Source organism: Taurulus bubalis (assembly GCF_910589615.1).
Source record: "Taurulus bubalis genome assembly, chromosome: 7".
NCBI classification, from domain to species: Eukaryota; Metazoa; Chordata; class Actinopteri; order Perciformes; family Cottidae; genus Taurulus; species Taurulus bubalis.
In genome coordinates this window covers 16,023,458-16,042,732 of record NC_136595.1, presented here as the reverse complement: position 1 = coordinate 16,042,732, position 19,275 = coordinate 16,023,458, and the positions used below count along the sequence as shown (strand labels likewise).

General features: G+C 40.9%; 2 protein-coding genes across 2 annotated transcripts in view; both read left to right on the top strand.

Annotated features, from left to right (window-relative positions):
* The window catches only part of camsap2a (calmodulin regulated spectrin-associated protein family, member 2a), a gene marked incomplete at its 5' end in the record, with an annotated part of 44,543 nt that extends 40,735 nt beyond the window's left edge, over window positions 1-3,808 (top strand). Inside the window, 3 exons of the mRNA XM_079221132.1 lie at window positions 313-428; window positions 841-959; window positions 1,434-3,808. Coding sequence (XP_079077258.1) covers window positions 313-428; window positions 841-959; window positions 1,434-1,739 — 541 coding nt within the window. The 3' untranslated portion in view covers window positions 1,740-3,808. The remainder of the gene's footprint in view (window positions 1-312; window positions 429-840; window positions 960-1,433) is intronic.
* A 3,187-nt stretch (window positions 3,809-6,995) lies between these two features.
* Window positions 6,996-16,094, top strand: LOC306739578 (WD repeat-containing protein 47-like; the record flags this gene model as incomplete). The annotated part of the gene is made up of 15 exons (XM_079221599.1): window positions 6,996-7,153; window positions 7,355-7,438; window positions 8,032-8,116; window positions 8,392-8,700; window positions 8,865-9,304; window positions 10,885-10,981; window positions 12,029-12,201; window positions 12,308-12,553; window positions 12,963-13,029; window positions 13,381-13,538; window positions 13,958-14,127; window positions 14,358-14,528; window positions 15,315-15,446; window positions 15,536-15,754; window positions 15,952-16,094. The coding sequence occupies 15 exons, from the start codon at window positions 6,996-6,998 to the stop codon at window positions 16,092-16,094; spliced, it is 2,652 nt and encodes an 883-aa protein (XP_079077725.1).
* Window positions 16,095-19,275: the final 3,181 nt, after the last annotated feature.

The window sequence follows — 19,275 nt, the reverse complement described above, 5'->3', positions numbered from 1 at the left end:
TGCAAGCTTTGCTTCTTTTCTCATTACTGTAAGGATGTACAACCGACACCAAAACCAAGACCAAACTCAAACTTTGTGCTGGTATCGTACGCGCAGTGTTCTCTACAGTAAAGGATGAATCTATACAAACATGATGTGGACGGGGTGAGGCAAAGGACACCAGCCACCAGCATACTATCTAGCTGGCTTGTGTAATAGAACAGGAGTTTCCTGCCCTGTCTACATTATACTTTGCTGAGTGTTCAGAAGCAGCACCTATGTATGCAGAAAGGTAACCTAACACTGTGTGTGTGCGTGTGTGTGTGGTTCTAGACCAGATTCTGCGGATGGATTTCTGTCCCCGAGTCGATCTGGTAGCAGGAATGGAGAGAAGGATTGGGAAAATGGATCCACGACCTCCTCTGTTACATCCAACACAGAGTACACTGGTAGGACAACATCAGACACATCTTTTGTTTGTCAATGCAAATGTTAAAACTAGCTGACTATAGTTTAAGTTAAGCATAAATAGTAGAATACATGTAATGGGAAGGCCTAAATGGTAACATGTGCTACTGTTATGGAATTACTTCAAAAAGTCAAACTCTTGTCTCACTACCTTCTTGGTTTCCTACCTATCCTGGATGTCTGTTTTTTTTACTCTAAATTCTGCATTCATAATGTAAATTATTTTCTCAGTGCATCCAATAACACGTGGATATGTTACCAGTAGCAATCTTCATACATGATTTATCAAACGAAAGACTAAAAATATGGAGGGAAGACTTTTCTTTGACATAACTGGAGTAGGTGCCGTGGCAACAGCCCCATCCTGATGTTCTCTCCTCTGTTCTCATTCAGGACCAAAGCTGTACAAGGAGCCCAGTGCCAAGTCTAACAAGCACATCATCCAAAACGCTATGGCCCACTGCTGCCTCGCAGGCAAGGTTAATGAGGGGCCAAAGAACAAGATCCTGGAGGTAACGGCATGGGGCTTTTAACATTTTGGTCTATAGACTTGCAAGGGTCGTAGTGTCATGGTGGCTGTATTAATGAACCTTTAGTATTGTGGATTACAATTTTACCTTTGTCTCTCTCCATATTTTTCTTGTCTGCTAATGTCTGCTGGCATGAAATATAGACACATTACGTCTCACAAAAGTACTTACTGTAAACAATGGTGGAGTTGTATCACAATGAAGGATGACTTTGTTGTTGTACGGATGGAATCAGTGATGTAGAAATGCTTGTGTTATAATTGTAGAAGGGAAGGGCAGAAACATCATTTTAGCATTTAAGGCTCCTTTTAAAGGGCAGGCACACTTTTAAATAGCTACATTTATGCTATTGAGAAACCAAAGAATGACTCAAATGTCACCAAAACCTTTGTGTTCCATGAGCATTCATGGCCTTCCTACTATATCTAATGAGCCTTTCTCCCCTGACATTAACAGGAAATGGAAAAATCAGAGGCCAACAACTTCTTGGTTTTGTTCCGAGACTCCGGCTGCCAGTTCCGCTCTCTCTACACTTACTGCCCCGAGATGGACGAGATCAACAAGCTGACAGGCGTCGGCCCCAAGAGCATCACGCGCAAGATGATCGACGGCCTCTACAAGTACAACTCGGACAAGAAGCAGTTCAGTCAGATACCAGCCAAGACCATGTCGGCCAGCGTGGACGCGGTGACGATCCACGGCCATCTCTGGCAAACCAAGAAGCCAGCCACCCCTAAAAAAGTAGTGCCTGCCCAGTCCTAAAGGAACTGGATACCACCATCCCCCCCTCAGATGGAACATACCCATTTCAATTTGCACTTCACTGTACATATCCATGAAGATTCAAGCACCTGCAATGCCAGTTACATGAATGCATATTTGACTATTAATGGTTGTTTGTTCTTTTTTTTTCCTCTAATTGCATTCCTGTCCTTGTTTTTCTTTCTTACCGTGGACTGGAAATGATAGGACTCAATGATTATAAACTCCTGGAATGTATGCCACTGTTGAAGAATGATGTAAATGCTTGCCGCCTCTGTGTTTTTAGAGATTGTCATGTTTGAGTCAAATAATGAAGGCATGTGTGAGTGTTGTTTTTGTCTCATATGTGCCAAACGTAAAAAAAAGAGACTGTGTGAATGCTGGGACATTTTACTGAAGCACTGAATGTTTTTAATTCATGTACAGATTGATTCTTGTGAGCATTATGCTGTTGATGTGTGGCCTTATGCGTGTTTTGTTTTAGCGTGTGAGTGCAATGAGGTAATGGTAAAACAGCATATACCGAGGCTTTTTTATTATTATTGGAGATTGCTTCTTCTTCATCTCTGTGGGAAAAACAGCTTGTATATTAATGTATGTAAAACTACAAAGGGCCAAAAAACGTATTGCATACAGCTAGCACTAGCCACACAGTACATGTGTGCTCAGCTTAACAAAGCCAAGCGGTTTCAGCTTTCTCAGAAGCCTTTTTGAGAAAGTAATTTTAAAGAATTTAGAACGTTACTGTAGATCACTGGTTCTCAACCTGTGGGTCGGGACACCTTTAGACCATTTGAGCTATAATGTATGTGTGAAAAATATATTTCTAATATACAAATATGCTGTCATGTTTGTAATTGTTTTGTTGAAACCCCTTTCCTCACAAAACACAGAAGTAGTTACGACCTCAAGACGTACTCCTAGATGTAAAATTGATGACCAGTAAAAATAAAAATCATCCTTATTAAGTTAACCATCTGGTTTGTTTTCACTTGGGGTTCCCAAGGAGGCATTGCTTCAGCCAAAAAGGTTGAGAACCAGTGTTTTAGTTCACTCAAATAAAATGGCTCAGTACTTTTTACTGTATTGTTAAATAATGCCTGAACCATGCATTATCTTCACAGATAATTAATATAATGTACACTCTCACCCACTGGAATCAGTAATATGACTCAATTACAAGACATAGACACATAAGAAGTATTGTCTTTATATGAATACCAGCATTTAACATAACATGTTTTTACTCGTACTTTCTTGACAGTAGTAAATTCTTCAGACTCATAATGGGTTTACTTACCTTAAAAAAGACCAAATACCAGATGTAATAAATAGATTGCTGATAAGTTAAAAACCCATTGCTCTGTTATTTTAAAAAGCCAATCATACATCACAGCAAGTGTTCTGATTTAGTGAAAGCCACACTTTTTCCATGATGTAATTTTCAACACATCTGTGCATCCATTGCTCTCACATAACAAATATGTGTTGCCCCAAACTAAGCATTATCTGCAGAGCGTTAGCAGCATATTTGTTTGTTGCATATACATGTCCCAAACAGGCCAGTTGTAAGATCTATTTGATTTGTTTCTATTATGAGGAGAATGACTTTCACAAAATAATGCAAGGCAGAATAAGGAAGATCCTTGTTGCTGCATACGGGTAGAGACTCGCCACAGAGTTTCATTGGTGTCAGTATTGTGTTCCTTTTGCCACCGTATGTCAAATCAACACCATTTGCAGGTACGATTTCCAACAGAAATGTTGTTTTCAACTAGGGGATATTTATGACCAAAAGAGAGCATGTTCATGTTTTTGAAAATAGTACGACGAGTGTGTCTCTGTTGCTTATTGGAAGGATTTGTCTGCAGAAGCTCTGTCCACCTGCTTATGGCTGTTTAAGGCCAAAGTAAATGGTATTTTAATTGTAATGATATTGTACAGTGTGTTCATGTGGGCTCATACCTATACTCACTAAGATGACTTTGATTTGTTTGCCAGATGCTGTGCTGTCATTCAACATATTGCTGAATATGTCATTTCTTCATTTTTTGGGACATTTAATAAAACTAAGCATGGCCTCAGCATTTATGTGATGTTAATTTTAAAAACAAAAAGTATATTGTAAAGGAGTCAATCACCACAGGTAAATTAAGAAAAAAAAATCCTGTGTTTTTTTTTTAATCGATTGATAGAAATTAAGGAGGTGTAAAGACCACTCGGGGTGTCACATGCGTCATTTGTGGAAATAGTCATCTTATTTTTACAGTTATATTAATAAACATTTTGGAGAAACAATATACTGTATAATAGCTTATGTTTGAGGGAACAGTATCAGTATCTTTGTTTAAGCTCAGTCTTACACTCTTTGAGCTGGAGAAAAAGAAAGAGACATTAAACACTTAATTTTTAGAAACAAATTCTAAGAGTAGTAACAGGGTAATAATATTGTCTACAAGCTAACAATATATAATGATGTATCACCCACATGAAAATTGAAAAAAAATTACTACATCTTGAAGTGGGCCTTGTGGAACACCTCATCTGAATTTGGTATGGGAAATGAAGTTACCTAATGTGGTCATAATACTGATCACAAAGATACATTGTAAAACATGTTCATTGCCAACCAACTATTCCAAGGTACAGTTCTTCATATAATCAACATGGGATCTACATTAACCATGGTGCTGCACGAATGTCTATTTTGGCTAACATGTCAAGATCCTTACAAAGGCTTCAAAATGATAACTATCAAATTATTGTTGAGTGTGAGTCCACTCAAACTCAACAAGTATGTAGTTGAGCCAGTATCAAGTCTGCATTACCAATCAGTGAAAGATAACAACTGGCCCGGGACATTATATAACATAGCCTTTAATAAGGTAACATTGACAGGGTATGTTATAAAATTGTACTTGATTGGAACTTTTGGAGGATTTATGGTGCATGCAAAACAATAAGTCAACAGGGGGGCAACAAATTGTGGCCCCAGTCAGATTAATAAATCATTACTGTAATAGTAAAATGTATAGTTGTTGAGTTAGGAATTGTATTGTCCACAATAAATTGTCACCCCACAGCAATAAAGACAATTGTTAAGACAATTGATGAATGCAAGAAGAATATTTAAAGTTAATTAAAAGTATAAAATGGTAAAAGCCTGGTTCGTATAATTTAAGGAGGAAATGCATTTAGCATAATTGCATTTGACAAAACATGCATTTAACTTAAGTTTGGGGGATTCATGACATGTAAATCTAGACATGTTGGAGTGGTTTCTGATGATTTTGACTGACCAGAATTCATAGTTTACAGTAAATCGTCATCGCTGATGACGTTTATATAGTTTGATGGTATTTACAGAATCCACTAACTTTAAATAAAGAAAAGCGAACACATTACTTAACATTACATCGTTTTTGTTTTAATATTGTTTATTCATACTAAGGTTACATTTTTAACCACAATTAGAGTATCACTATAGAGCCGAACCACCTTCTTAATTCTCCACTAAATCAGTGGAAAGTGTTCTCATGCTCTGTGTTGGGGGCGGGACCAGACTGTCGGACGTCATCACAACAATTGATTGGTGGTTTGCGGCAGCGTCCGCATGGCAACCGCGAGCTGTGTACAAGAAAGAGGGCAGAAGGGACCTTTCTGGAGACGCTGACTGGGATTTCAACGCACAAACACCCTTTCCCTATTCTTTTTCTTCGTCGATATTGTCGCATTTTGGACACTGCAAAAAAAAAAGAGGAGAAAAGAGACTGCAGCGACTTTAATGCGGCGTGTTGTTGGCGCAGACTGACAGGTGAGGAGTTGGCCACTGATTCACGGCGGCGTGTTAGCTTGCACCGCCATGCGCGCGATACTCTGCAAAATTAGATAATTATACTGTTCGCTTTTATTGCTTGTTATTGCTCTGTATGCTGGTCCACTCAACTGGCCGCGCGTGTGTGTGTGTGTGTGTGTGTGTGTGTGTGTGTGTGTGTGTGTGTGTGTGTGTGTGTGTGTGTGTGTGTGTGTGTGTGTGTGTGTGTGTGTGTGTGTGTGTGCGCGCGCACACGCTTACGTGCTCTAATGCTCAAGTGTTCAAGGTGTGTCTGAGCTCAGATAAAGTGCTGAGGCTGTCAGGTTTGGGCCGCAGACCCGCTGTCACATCCCGGACCCGGACTGGATGTTGTACCCGTGTGTGCCGGGAGGAGCAGGGCGGTGTCACCGGCTGCGATGCCTCCAGCGCAGACGCCCGGAGGCATCGCAGCATCTTTCTGCACTTATAGGTGCATACAGGGCGAGTGAGTGGATCATGCATAATGGAGATCTCTCTGTCCTTGTATAGCTGCCGATGTGACGTTGCTTTGTTAACCGTTTGCAGCCCGACCACTCACTAGTGCATTCTGATATATTTCTTCCCAGGATCAGAGGATAGGCTAGTATCCACCTTTCTGTGCAATCAGGTCTTTTAAAAAAAAGTGTTTAGGATTGTTATGATGGATGCTACCACATGCAATCACTTTCAAGTTGGATATGCTGTGCCACTGATGACGGAGAAGAGCACAATAAACTCACTTTCAAGTAACTATTTACAGTAAGAACAGGCACAACAGAAGCTCCTGTGGAAATGTTGATATAGAATGGCATTTCAAATATTAGGTCAGTGCTTTTACTTGGCAGCTGTAAATGGTGCATCTGTAAACATACCAGTGAGCATCAGTGTGGATTAGAAGTGTGCATGAGCATCATAGCACTGATCTCAAACACGCTCATCTTGTTTCACACACAGTGGCAGATAATGCTGTACATCAAGTGCTGCATATCAGATTGTTTGGGGAAACAAATAACTTACCATGTTTTGTTTTTTTTTGCTTCTACACAACTTGTCAGCAGAACATTTAATAAAATGTTCAATTTTGGACGAGGCAACAACCGATTGCATTTTAATAATGATTTGAGATTCCTGCACTTGATATGAGACTCCACAGAAACTATATACTGACACAATCGTTGTTGGTTCAATAAATCAGTTTAACCTATGTTGTTGGGTGTAACATCATACATCATCAATATTAAACATTTCTTTTAAATCTTTGATATGTACAGTCATTTTAGAATGACTGGAAACTCTTTGATTTCAGGTTACGAACCATACGCATGCACATTTGTCTTTTTATATGCAACTTTGTCAACGACTTATCCATCTTCCCTCTATCTGTATTCCAGCCAGCTGTAAGCTCCCACCGCAGATCTTTCATCATGACGGCAGAGGAGACAATCAGCATCAAGGAGGCAGAGGTGATCAAGGTGATGCTGGACTTCCTGAACTCTAGGAAGCTGCACATCAGCATGCTGGCCTTAGAGAAGGAGAGCGGCGTCATCAATGGACTCTACTCTGATGACATGCTCTTCCTCAGGTATGACAGCAGACCGAAAGGGCCAGTTTTTTTGTAATTTGTAGCAGGTTGTGCTGTATGTTAGGATCGGGGTTTGTACATGTCTCAGGCATTTTCCCCCCATTGTCTTATTTCAGATGAAATGAGAGCTTGACTGAACCACTGCAATGGGGACAATGTTTTCAGAGGCCTCTTAAATTATCCATTTGCTGCTTTCAACAGGCAACTCTTTCTGGACGGCCAATGGGAGGAGGTGATGCAGTTCATTCAACCTCTCGAAGGAATGGACAAGTTTGACAAGAAAAGGTGAGAGAAATAATGAGGGCATTCGTCTTAAAGCGTGCGTGTTTAAGGAGTGGCTTTTTTAGGGACAACCAGAGAAATTTTGATTTATTGTTGAGTCATTATGAGGAGAACGCGAGGCCAAACTGAGACGCAGCTTGATATGTTCGAGTTAACAGATGCCTGCCGCTAGAAAATTAGTTTTCAGTTCAGTTGTATTACTTGCTTGTATGTATTTGAAGTATAATATTAGGTACAGTATGGATGACGTTTCTCTTCAGTAATGACTGAGTTGGACTAACCAGTAAACCTGGAGACCAATTCCCAGTACCCTGTCATTAAAGTAATGTTGTATTAGACTATGCCACATGAAATGTCATATAGTAATACTAATATGTCATAGAAACATCATGATATAATATATTCATGTCAAATTACTGACAGCCTCTGTTTCTTAACAAATACTCAACATAAATAAAGATTTTTTTAACTCAGTTGTCCTGCCTAATTAAATAACAAGTTGCTCAAAATAATCGCACCCAGAAAATGTCACATGAGGGTTAGTCATTTTGTGTCTCATGAGGTTTATTTGATAATACTGAGATTTGTGTTTCCAGATTTCGCTACATCGTTCTGAAGCAGAAGTTTCTGGAAGCTCTGTGTGTAAATAATGCTATGTCTGCTGCTGAAGAACCTCATAATGTACGTAAATATGTAATTAGGAAATTAGTACGAGTAGCGACAATTTGAAATTAGTTTGAACAGATACAATGAAGCAACAGTAGGCTGGAGGTCAGAGTGGGCTCACTCCTAGAAGGTCACTAGCTGGGAAACCAAATACACTTAACATGTCCTTGAGCATGGCACCCTAATACCCACGAAGCCTGTGATTTAATTGATATGATGCATCCACAAAAAAAACCAGACCAAACAGCCACATAATCACTTATCCTCTCTGAATTTTCTGTCAACTATAGCTTGAGCTCACCATGCAAGCGGCAGTCAAGTGCCTCCACAGTCTGGAGGGGTACTGTCCGACCAAGGATGACTACAGCAAGCTGTGTCTCCTCCTCACCCTGCCACGCCTCACCTCCCATGCAGAGTTCAAAGACTGGAATCCAAGCACGGCACGTGTCCATTGTTTTGAAGAAGCCTGTGCGATGGTAGCCGAGTTCATCCCTGCGGACCGGAAGCTGAGCGAGGCGGGCTTCAGGGCCAGTGGAAACCGCCTGTTCCAGCTGCTCATCAAAGGGATTCTCTACGAGTGCTGTGTCGAATTCTGTCAGGTAATAGGATACCCCTAAATTAAAGGGTTAGAAGAAAACTTCAGTTGTCCATTTTAGGTCCATTTTAATGCAAGTTATCCTATTTGATGTACTACTTTTATTTCAAAATTAAAAATTTCAGTAATGGTTGATTGTCAAAACGCCTGTGTTTCTGTGTTTTCTAGAGTAAAGCAACTGGTGAGGAGATCACAGAGGGTGAGGTGTTGCTCGGTGTGGATTTGCTCTGCGGGAACGGCTGTGATGAACTGGACTTGTCTCTGCTCTCCTGGCTGCAGAATGTCTCTCCGGGTGCCTTCTCCTGCGCCTTCCAGCAAAAGACGCTCAACATCCACGTGGAGCGTCTGGTGAAGCCCAGCAAGGCCGGCCACGCCGACCTCCTCACTCCATTAATCAACCGCCTGTCCCCCTGCCCTACCTCACCCTTCCACCAGAGGCCTCATTCTGCGGACACCTACATGTCAAGATCCCTCAACCCGGCCTTGGACGGCCTGTCCTACGGTCTAGCAGCGCAGGACAAGAGAGGCATGGAGGCGAACATGAAGTCCGCCCTCAGTCGGAGCCTGGTGGAGAACAATGTGCATCAGCAGGACGACTCGCCTGAAAAGTAAGGGCCAAGGCTGATACAAATACATTTTTCGTGGTAGTTATTAAGTGCTTGGAATGCCAGATAGGTGGATTTTAATACATTAATATGTCTGCAGCTCTGTCAAAGTATACCATACCTTTGTGTTATAAAACTATGTCACTGTATCAGTGAACAACATATTTACTCTGTAGCATCAACACATTTATTGTCTACTAAAATTATCATCTAATGTATTTGTGACACATATGATGAGAGGATCATTGCTACTTCTTGACAATCACTGATCTTTCACAAACCGTATGTGTCTTTTAAACATTAAATTGATTGATTAGCAGATATTACTTCTTATATGTAGCATGCTTTAATCCAATCATAAACAACAAAAGATATCCTGGTAGATAAACTGAGCTACACACATTGTCGGCACCTGCTTATATACAATATTGCAATTTATGTAATACAAAGACATGATATAATATTTGTTGTATAGAACATTTCATTTCATGCAGACTCATGTGCATATTGATCTGATATTTTATATTTTGTATCTTTCCTAGAGCATTCTTACCAAGCTTTCTCCCATGTGCATATGTACAGTAACATGCAACATTAGGTATTAAACCCATGGTTGTATGACAATCTGTAGCTGAATTAATCCCATTATCCCTGCTTTAACAGGTACATACTGCCTGTTTTCCTGCACTGCTGTACAAAGCACAGTATACTGCATCTGAGTGCTGATGGATGCAATAGGATGGAAAGCATTCACCTTATAACTCTTTCGGGAAGATCCTAGTACTGAGTCATAGACTAAATTAAGGTTAAGAGGCTTTTCCTTATGCAAAATCTGATATTTTAGAAGGAAGTGGCCTGAAAAGCAGTTTTCTTTTTACTGCTTACTGCCCTTTTTAGTAGGTTCTCCAGGGTTCATTTGGTCATTACTACAGCCTCAAGGGTTAAGATTAGAAAACACAGGAAGTAAGGCAAGACGTGTTTAAAGCCCATCAAGTTATTAGAGGTGAGCTGACCGCAAATAAAATGTGACATTACTAAGGACGAGGTGAGGTGTAGACAGCGTTCTGAGGCCTCAATTGAAAGGAATACTGGAAACTGAGACGCTACCAGACTGTTGAATTTTGCAAGGTTCTCTGACTCCACCTGCTGGATACAATTTATGTGGTACAAAGTGAGATCACTACGATCAATGATGGAGTTCAGTTTGTCATCCTCAACAGAAATTGTCTTGCAGTAAGTTATGCAACTTAAGACAAGATTACAATGAATCAGATATGCAAAAGTACAAACATATTATTTAAGTTAAAACATATATAATATAAACACATTTCTCATTGTTTTGAGGTTTACTGTTGACCTTGTTAATGTTGTTTGCTAATAACTAACAACACTTTGTAGAGATTAATTCTAGATTAATTCTATTCATTTCCTTTTGCTGCATACACAGTATAATACTCACGTGTACTATACATGAAGTGTTTTCAGCCTGGATTGTATTGTTTTACCTCCTACTTCATCTTAAATGTATTTAAATATAAAATAATAATTGTTGTTAATTGCCATGTATATTTCCCTGACTATAGGAAGCACTCACAAGGGCTGGATGGACCCAACACCTCCCGCACACCTCTGACCCCTGGGAAAGACGGTGGGCCACCCTGCAGCACAGAAACAAATGAGGTGATAAGAACTGCAGACTCAAAGCATAGTCTTGCTGTATGTGTAAAGACGTGTTTCATGTGGTATAGATAAATAAAGTTGATCAAGAACCCTATTAGCTACAGGCCGTTAGACTAGGGACCCCAATTATTGCAAAACATAGAATATACATGAACATGTATCTCAAATTAAAGAAAAGTCTGAGAGACTAGCTCAGTGCTTCTCAAACTTTTTCTGTCGGGCCCCACTTTGGAGGATGAAAAATGTTCGGGCCCCAACAAAATTGTAACAAAATGGCTTATTGATAAGGATAAAGACACGTCAGATATTGAGATGGGGAGTGTCTCTCACCTTGGTTGCGCAGGTTAAATTGGTTTCACGACTCTGTAAAAATAAATAGCCATGGTTGTCTGTCTGGTCACTTGAGTCAAAGTTAGATTTTCGGTCTGTCTTCCCTCCACAGCCATTACTCCAGATTTAAGAGATTTAGAACAGATTCCCCCTGAACCTCCTGAACCACCTCATAAATCCATCACCAATTCTCGACCACACCTGCCCAAGGGGCTCCATCTCCCTCCAGCCCCCTGTTCCAGTGAAGAGGTCATGGACATTGGAGGCAGATAATCTGGTGTGATGTGCGGTCACACCCAACATGGCCTGCTGCTTTCATCATCGTTCATCTTTATGCACCTCAGATCCCATCCAGAGGAGCAAAGTAGCTTGAGATTGGACCTGCTGGATATGATGAGGTCCTTGAAAACTTTTTATGGGATTTATGATGGAGGATGAGACCTTGGGAGTTGAAGAGTTATCAGTCGTGGCTCTTGGGAGAGAGTTTGTCTATCATAACCTAGTGTGTGTGCTATTGCAAGTGTGTATGTAGTGGCAATGAGCACTGCCAAGTGTTCAAGCAGAGAATACTGAAATGCAATAATATATATTCTGCCATTTGAGTTACAGGGCTTGTTCAGGTTAAAGAAATCCTGTACAAGTTGGTATATCTTCTGCCAAAAACAAGCTCACAGTGTGTCTATTTTTGACTCGCTGTGTGCATGTGTGTTTGTCCAGCGTCCGGACTCCACAGGGCACATCCAGGAGTATTACAGGCAGCGGCTCCGTGTGCAGCAGCATCTGGAGCAGAAGCAGCAGCAGAGACAGCTTTACCAGCAGATGCTACTGGAGGGAGGGGTGAAGCCACAGGATGGAGCCCAAAACAACCTCACTGAGACCTTCCTTAGTAGGTGTGTCCTACTAGTCCTATTAAAATATTGATTATCAGTGATTAAATGAAGAGAGCACAACCGCCGTGCTACCTTATCGAGACAAAGGCATCTTGTTTTTGTCCAGATCCATTCAGAAGTTGGAGGAGATGAATGTGGGCATAGACCCCAGAGGAGATGAGGTCATGACACAGTGGAACGGTCTGACCGGGAGCACCAGCACATCCAGTCCCAGAACCACCAGCACCTCCCACAACCCAGATACTGGGCCACCAAGGGAAAAGCCAGGTGGAGGGGTCAGCAGCACCCCGTTAAGGACCGGGAGCCACGGCTTGCCTTCCCTCAGCGAGTCCCCAGTTCCTGCCAGTCAGAGGTAAGAGCCCGCCGAGCATGTGCTCGTGTCATGACCACATCAACTCCCAAGAACTCATGTCTTTGGCTGAAGTTGTGATAGGATTTCATATAAAAAAAGAAATTCCGTGAAAATCATGCTTTGATGTTGACTACTACTGACTCTTCAAACTTTTAAGCAAATATTGTAACATTTCACATAAATATTAATCAGTAAGCAGGTCAAATTCCTTTGTTGCTCTTCAGCATTTCAAAATTCAGATTTTTTTATTAAAGAGTTACCCAATTATATAATAACAGTGTACAAAATTAATGAATTTACCTTTCTAGCTGGTGTGTGTGTGTGTGTGTGTGTGTGTGTGTGTGTGTGTGTGTGTGTGTGTGTGTGTGTGTGTGTGTGTGTGTGTGTGTGTGTGTATTTTTATTATCAGTGTTGAGAGGATAAGAGGATCATGTCCCACTGCCCAAGATGATTCTGCAACACGTAACTCACAAGAGGTACAGCACACTGCTTAAGTAATATTTTTATATTATTTTCTAGGTCCATTGTGTCATTGGAACCTCCTATGTATCTAAGCCATAAATAAATGCGATAAAATCTCTATACATTTGTTTGACCTGGTTCTTAAAAGGTCAGGACAAAGGAATTAATGTTGATGAAGCTTTGTCCCAGTGGTTTACCAGTTTCAGACTTTTTTTAAACCCCTGGTCTTGTGCACACACATTTTGTTTGTACTGCAGCTAATAAAAAAAAAAAATATATATATATAGCCCCAGTTTTAGTCACAGAGGTAATTATCAGTTTATCTGAAAATGAATTAAAAAGATATTTTTTCTAAACTTGTACAGGTGGGGAAATCCAAAGCACAGTTTGTGAAAGTGAACCAGCTGGAGGACACTCAGGCTGTCCGTGCAGTGGCCTTCCATCCCTCTGGAGCGCTCTATGCTGTGGGCTCCAACTCAAAGACCCTGAGAGTCTGTGGCTACCCAGAGACACTGAACATCCAGTAGGAGCTATTTACTTGTGCCTACAAATCCGAACTATGAGATAGTCTCACAAGATGAAAAATGATTTCTGCACTAGAAAATAGATGGTGGTAGCTTCTTAAAATTTTTTACTAAAGTTTGTTCAGTTTGTGCACAGAAAACCTTGACAGAAAACATAACAAGATGTGTTTCAACTTAACTTGTGCTGGCAGCATGAGTATTCCTGTAAATATACAAATAAGTACACTGGGGAGTTGTACATAGTAGTGTGAGCAATTTTCTATCATGACGAAGGAAAGCAAAAAGCAGAAACTGCTAAATTCCTGTTCTGTGTCGTGCCTTAACATATTTTAATCAAAATTGAAATTCTTCCCACAATTATTATGTAACATTTTAGAATTCATGCCTTGTCTTTCTTGTATTTTCTTGACTTGTCCAGTGGTTCTGGTGCAGTCAAACAGCCAGTGGTACGCTTCAGGAGGAACAAACACCACAAGGGCTCAATCTACTGCGTAGCCTGGAGCCACTGTGGACAGCTGTTGGCTACTGGCTCCAATGACAAATACGTCAAAGTCCTGCCATTCAATGCAGAGAGCTGCAATGCTACAGGTATTATTGTATGTGTTTTAGTGTGTATGTGATGAGCAATGTCATTTTCCCAATCATACCACACCTTTGTTTGAATTGTCACAAGTTGCTGCTGTTGTGGTAAAGAGATTTGGTCAAATTTTAAGAAAGCAGAACAAGTAAAATGCAGGAATGAAAGTAAGCATTTCATCTTTCTCTGCATATTAGGACAATGTTATTGTTTCCTCCCCAAATGTCCGTCTCTGATTCAGGCCCAGACCTGGAGTTCAGCATGCATGACGGTACCATCAGAGACCTGGCCTTCATGGAGGGCCCTGAGAGTGGAGGATCCATCTTGATCAGTGCAGGGGCTGGAGACTGCAACATCTACACCACAGACTGCCAGAGAGGACAGGGGCTCCACGCCCTAAGTGGACACACTGGTATGTTAGCCTTTGTCTTAAGGAAATGAAGGAAAGCTTTTGAAATGAGTTTGCAGACATCTTTAAGGACTATTACTTCTCAATGGTTCATTAGTGAGAAACACATGGACTTTTAGGTACAGTACCAAAAGATAGATATAGTATAGTCATAAAGGTCATAGTTTAGTCATTTATTTCAAAATGTCATTAAAAAGTAATAGTATGTCTAAAGTCCATATATTATATCTTCTATAGTATATAATGTCATTAAAAAGCCATAGTGAAGTATGTCATAAAAAGTGTTATATAATAACAAGTCATATAGTATTTTGTAAGTGTGTAATAAAAAGGTCCTGGCAGATAGAGGATCCCAGAAACTTGAAGGCTTTGACAGAAGACAGTGTGGTTCAGAATGGTGTCGGGGGCTCTTCCTGATGTCCACGGTCATTTCCACAGTTTGTGAAAGTATAATATGTAATTTAAAGGACACAGTATAGTATTTATTTTTAAATCTCAGTAGTATGCCTTAAAATAAATGTCAAAAATATGTCATTGTCAAATTTATATTTTTATAGTGAAGGCTTTTTAACATATCCTTCCTCATTGTTTTAAGATGTTGGAGTGCCTGGATTTCTTCCTCATCATAGAATGAGGAAGCAATCCATTCCTCCTCATAGAATGTCGCAAAAAAATATCAAAGTAATGTGATCGTCACATAAACAGGGCTTGTAAACACAACAACTTAGTACAACATGGCCAAGATATAGCATGCACAGTGTTTACCATGTCACCGTTTTGCTTGAACAGGTCACATTCTTACTCTGTACACGTGGGGCGGGTGGATGATCGCCTCCGGCTCCCAGGACAAGACGGTGCGCTTCTGGGACCTGCGGGTGCCGAGCTGCGTCCGGGTTGTGGGCGCAACTCTGCACGGCTCAGGTGAGTTCCATCATGACTCTCAGGGGGGCGGATCCTTTTCGTGGCTGCAAATGATTCGTACCACATACTCCTATTTCTGTCTCACACAGGAAGCGCAGTTGCTTCAGTGGCGGTGGATCCCAGCGGCCGCCTGCTGGCCACGGGTCAGGAGGACAGTACCTGCATGTTGTATGACATCAGAGGGGGCCGCATCGTTCAGACATACCGCCCGCACAGCGGTGACATCCGCTCAGTGCGCTTCTCATCTGGAGCCCATCATCTTCTCACCGGCTCTTATGACAACAAAGTTTTCATCAGTGACCTTCAAGGTAGCAACGCCTACATGGGGAGACAAAGAACAAATATATTGTGTCCAGTGTGTGTGTAATCACATTTGAAGGCGCACTACCTGTAACACTGACTGTTGAAAGAGTCACCATGTTAGTGCAAGACAACAGGGTCTTGTGGCTGGATTCCGCTGTTTGCCACCCCTGTGTGACATTTTGTTTTCTCTCTCCGCCCCCAGGTGACCTAACAAAGCCCCTCCCTCAGACAGTGGCAGGGGAGCACGGGGACAAGGTGATCCAGTGTAGGTGGCACCCCAATGACCGGACCTTCCTCTCCTCCTCCGCAGATCGAACTGTCGTCCTCTGGGCGCCAGGCTTCTGAGCTGTTCACTGGAGAAACACTGTTAACAGCAGCAGGAAGCAGGAAGCACAAGAACTGTGTCCACACTTCCCCGCATGGGATCGCAAACTGCTGCGGTGTACGTTTATGTACACATACCGTGAGCATCAAGCTGTTTATATGCTGCTCAGTTGAGAGTTAACAGTGTGTGTGCATGTGTATACATTGTGTGACAGATGTGGTTGCATACTACTGTGTATGTCTTTGTGAGTATTTGCCAGTGTGTGTGTGCAAGCAAACGCGGCATTCTGAAAATGTGTGTAATTGAAAGTTTAAAAAAAATGAAGGAAACCAATAACAACATTTAGCAAATGCTGTGAAAGAGGAAATATGGAATTGTAGTGTTAAGTTTTCTTTTCAGAATTCGTGTGTGTGTGTGTGTGTGCGTGTAATACCTGATAGTGTAGGCCTAATGGAGCCTGCAAAGATGTTGTTGGCACATATGTAGTTAGAATATAGAGATGACTGATACTCATGGCTTTCAATGAAGGCATCACGTTCACTGCAAGCACACCTTCAACTTAATTAAATTATTTTCTCACAATGCCAAATTACATTTTAGTCAGTTATAGTCAGATCGTGGTACAACAATGCCAACTTGGTGCAACATAAAGCAGTTGCTGTCTCTATAGTTTCTATAGGAAGCAGTGAGCTGGACTCTTCATGTTGTGGATAGAAGCCACGTTGGGTTATGCATATCATAATGTGCCTTTTTGAAACATTTGTAGAGATTTTTGGGTGTGGATAGATTGAGAGATTTATTTATTTATTTGCAGCTTTATTTTGATATCTTCTCAAATGTAAATTATTGTAATGTCACTGTAATGCAGAAAATGATCACCCATTGGCACCTATGCACACATGTATACATCCCCAGTGTTCTTCCGCATGTCTGTTGGAAAAACTATTGAAAAAGAGAGTGTAATCTGCGCTTCACACAAATGTGGAAAACAGCAATTCAGTGATGAGTAATTTGTAAATGTGTCAGACCCACGATTTATTTTCAATGTTGTGTTCTAAACACACTGAACAGATAGATCGCAGCATGGGAATACGGTTTGGTCTGGAGCGTCAGTAACCTGTTTTTGTGGATTCTATCAAACATTGACGTGTAAATTCAGATTCAGGGTCATTTCAAAGAATGAGCACAGTAAAAGCAAAGCTTGGTGCAGTTGTAAAAGGTCTTTGGTTGAGGAGAATCAACAGTAGTTGTGGTGAGAGCTCAATCATTGACTATCTCATAGTTTTGATACAAGTGTTGTCCCATAAAATAAAAGATTAAAAAAAACAAAGATACAAAAAGATCAAAGAAATCACAGAAAATGGAAGTTAGAAAGTCAAGACAATGGTAATATGGCACTTTAATATAAGAATGCTGCTGGACTGCACAATGTGAATTTTAACTTATACAAATAAGGCTCCGATTTGATCTTTTATCACTTTGACGGAGACACCTGATGGAGAAGAGGATGTTATGCATCATATTTGACATTAACTGTCGCTCACAGTGGCATACTGAGTGTCGATTGAAACCTGTGCTGTTTTAAACAATGTGTGTGCACAAAAATGTGTAATGATGGAACTGCCAAGGGGTCATTGGGGTTCAATCTGTTCAAATAATAAAATAGTGGCTGTCTAATACCTCATGTTCTTGCTTTTGAATGAATGAAAGTATTTTTATTTAGCAATTTGGAGCCATCAGTTAACTGATGGAATAAAGTTACAAAGTTTCATCACACTACTCGCTGTTGATGTTGTTTTGGCAACAGAAAATCTAATTAAAATCATGTTTTTGAATTGCACATATTTCTCCTCTAGGTAGTTTCCTATGTTGGGTACTCATGGACTGCTAATGCCTGTCCTGCATACTCCATCAGTGGCATGGCTGAACTCCGAGGGTTGGGACATGCTCATGGCATTTTGGAAGAAAGAAAACATATTTACACTATGTGTCATGTATGATAAGCTACATGAGAAGGAAATTGAAGATGGGAAGAATGAAAAGTCATGCAGGACACAGATATAGACAAAGTGCAAGAGGTTAGAGAGAAAGAAGGGTGATAGAGGGACGGAGGTAATTGCAGAGGAGAGCGCAAGCAGGGATTTAGCATCACTGACATGCTGCGCTGGATCATTCCCTCTTTTGTGAGCTGGACAAAGAGAGCTAGAGGTACCGGGCTTAAAAAGGATACGCTCACTGTCACAGCCAGCAACCTCCGAGAGACACCAGCCAACCCAGAGGTATCAGAACAAAACTTGGACTTACACAGAACCTGATTTTATTCTACTTCCAGTATGATTATACTTTCCTTTAAGGGTCTAAAAGGCAAATCAACAAATAAGAACCTGCTTTTTGGAGAACAACCGGAGCCACAAAGAGGAGATGAAGTTCGGAGACCTTTATCTCGGGGAAAGATCTTTACAGCTAACAAACTGGGCATGGGATGCTGGTGTTTGACAGTATTGTTGTTTAATTATGTCAAGCAACATGAACAGACACATTTGGGAGTCAGATGTATAGGTGTAAGTAGGATGTGAGTTTGGTATTTAGGGGTTTTCAAGAGCTGCGTGTAGGAGTTGAGAATCAGTGTGTAAAATCATTGGTTTGCTGGCTGTGTGACAGAGAGCGACACTGCTGACAGGTCAGTTGCTCGGTAGTGGAAGATTAGTTTGCGGTGCATAGAGGGGAATTAGCAGTGAACAATGGCTCTGAACTGCCTGATAGGCAAGCTTATTGTAATACAGCGGTTTGGGTCTAGTGCTTTGCTGGCTGTGACTGATTTGACAGTGTCACCAAAGAATGACTCATTCTCTTGTCTAATGTGCAGGCGTGTATGAATGAAACGCTTCATGTCAAATCTCTGGCTTTTAAATGAGATGAAAAATACTTAATATTAATAATAACCATCTGGTAATTCCTAAACCACTTTAGCTAGTGTTTGAAAATAGCTTTAAAAGGGTAGGCATTGGCTTCATCTTGCACATTTTGTGTTCTATTGTAGGATCAGTCTATTCTGTCACCTCTGAAACTACAGAGGGCACGTAAACACACTTAAACCTGGCTCAGATAGTAGAAGAGGTATCATGGACACCTCCGCCTCAAACTAAAAAAAAACACATCTTTTCCAACTATACCTTGAATAAAGAAAGTAACACTTTAGTA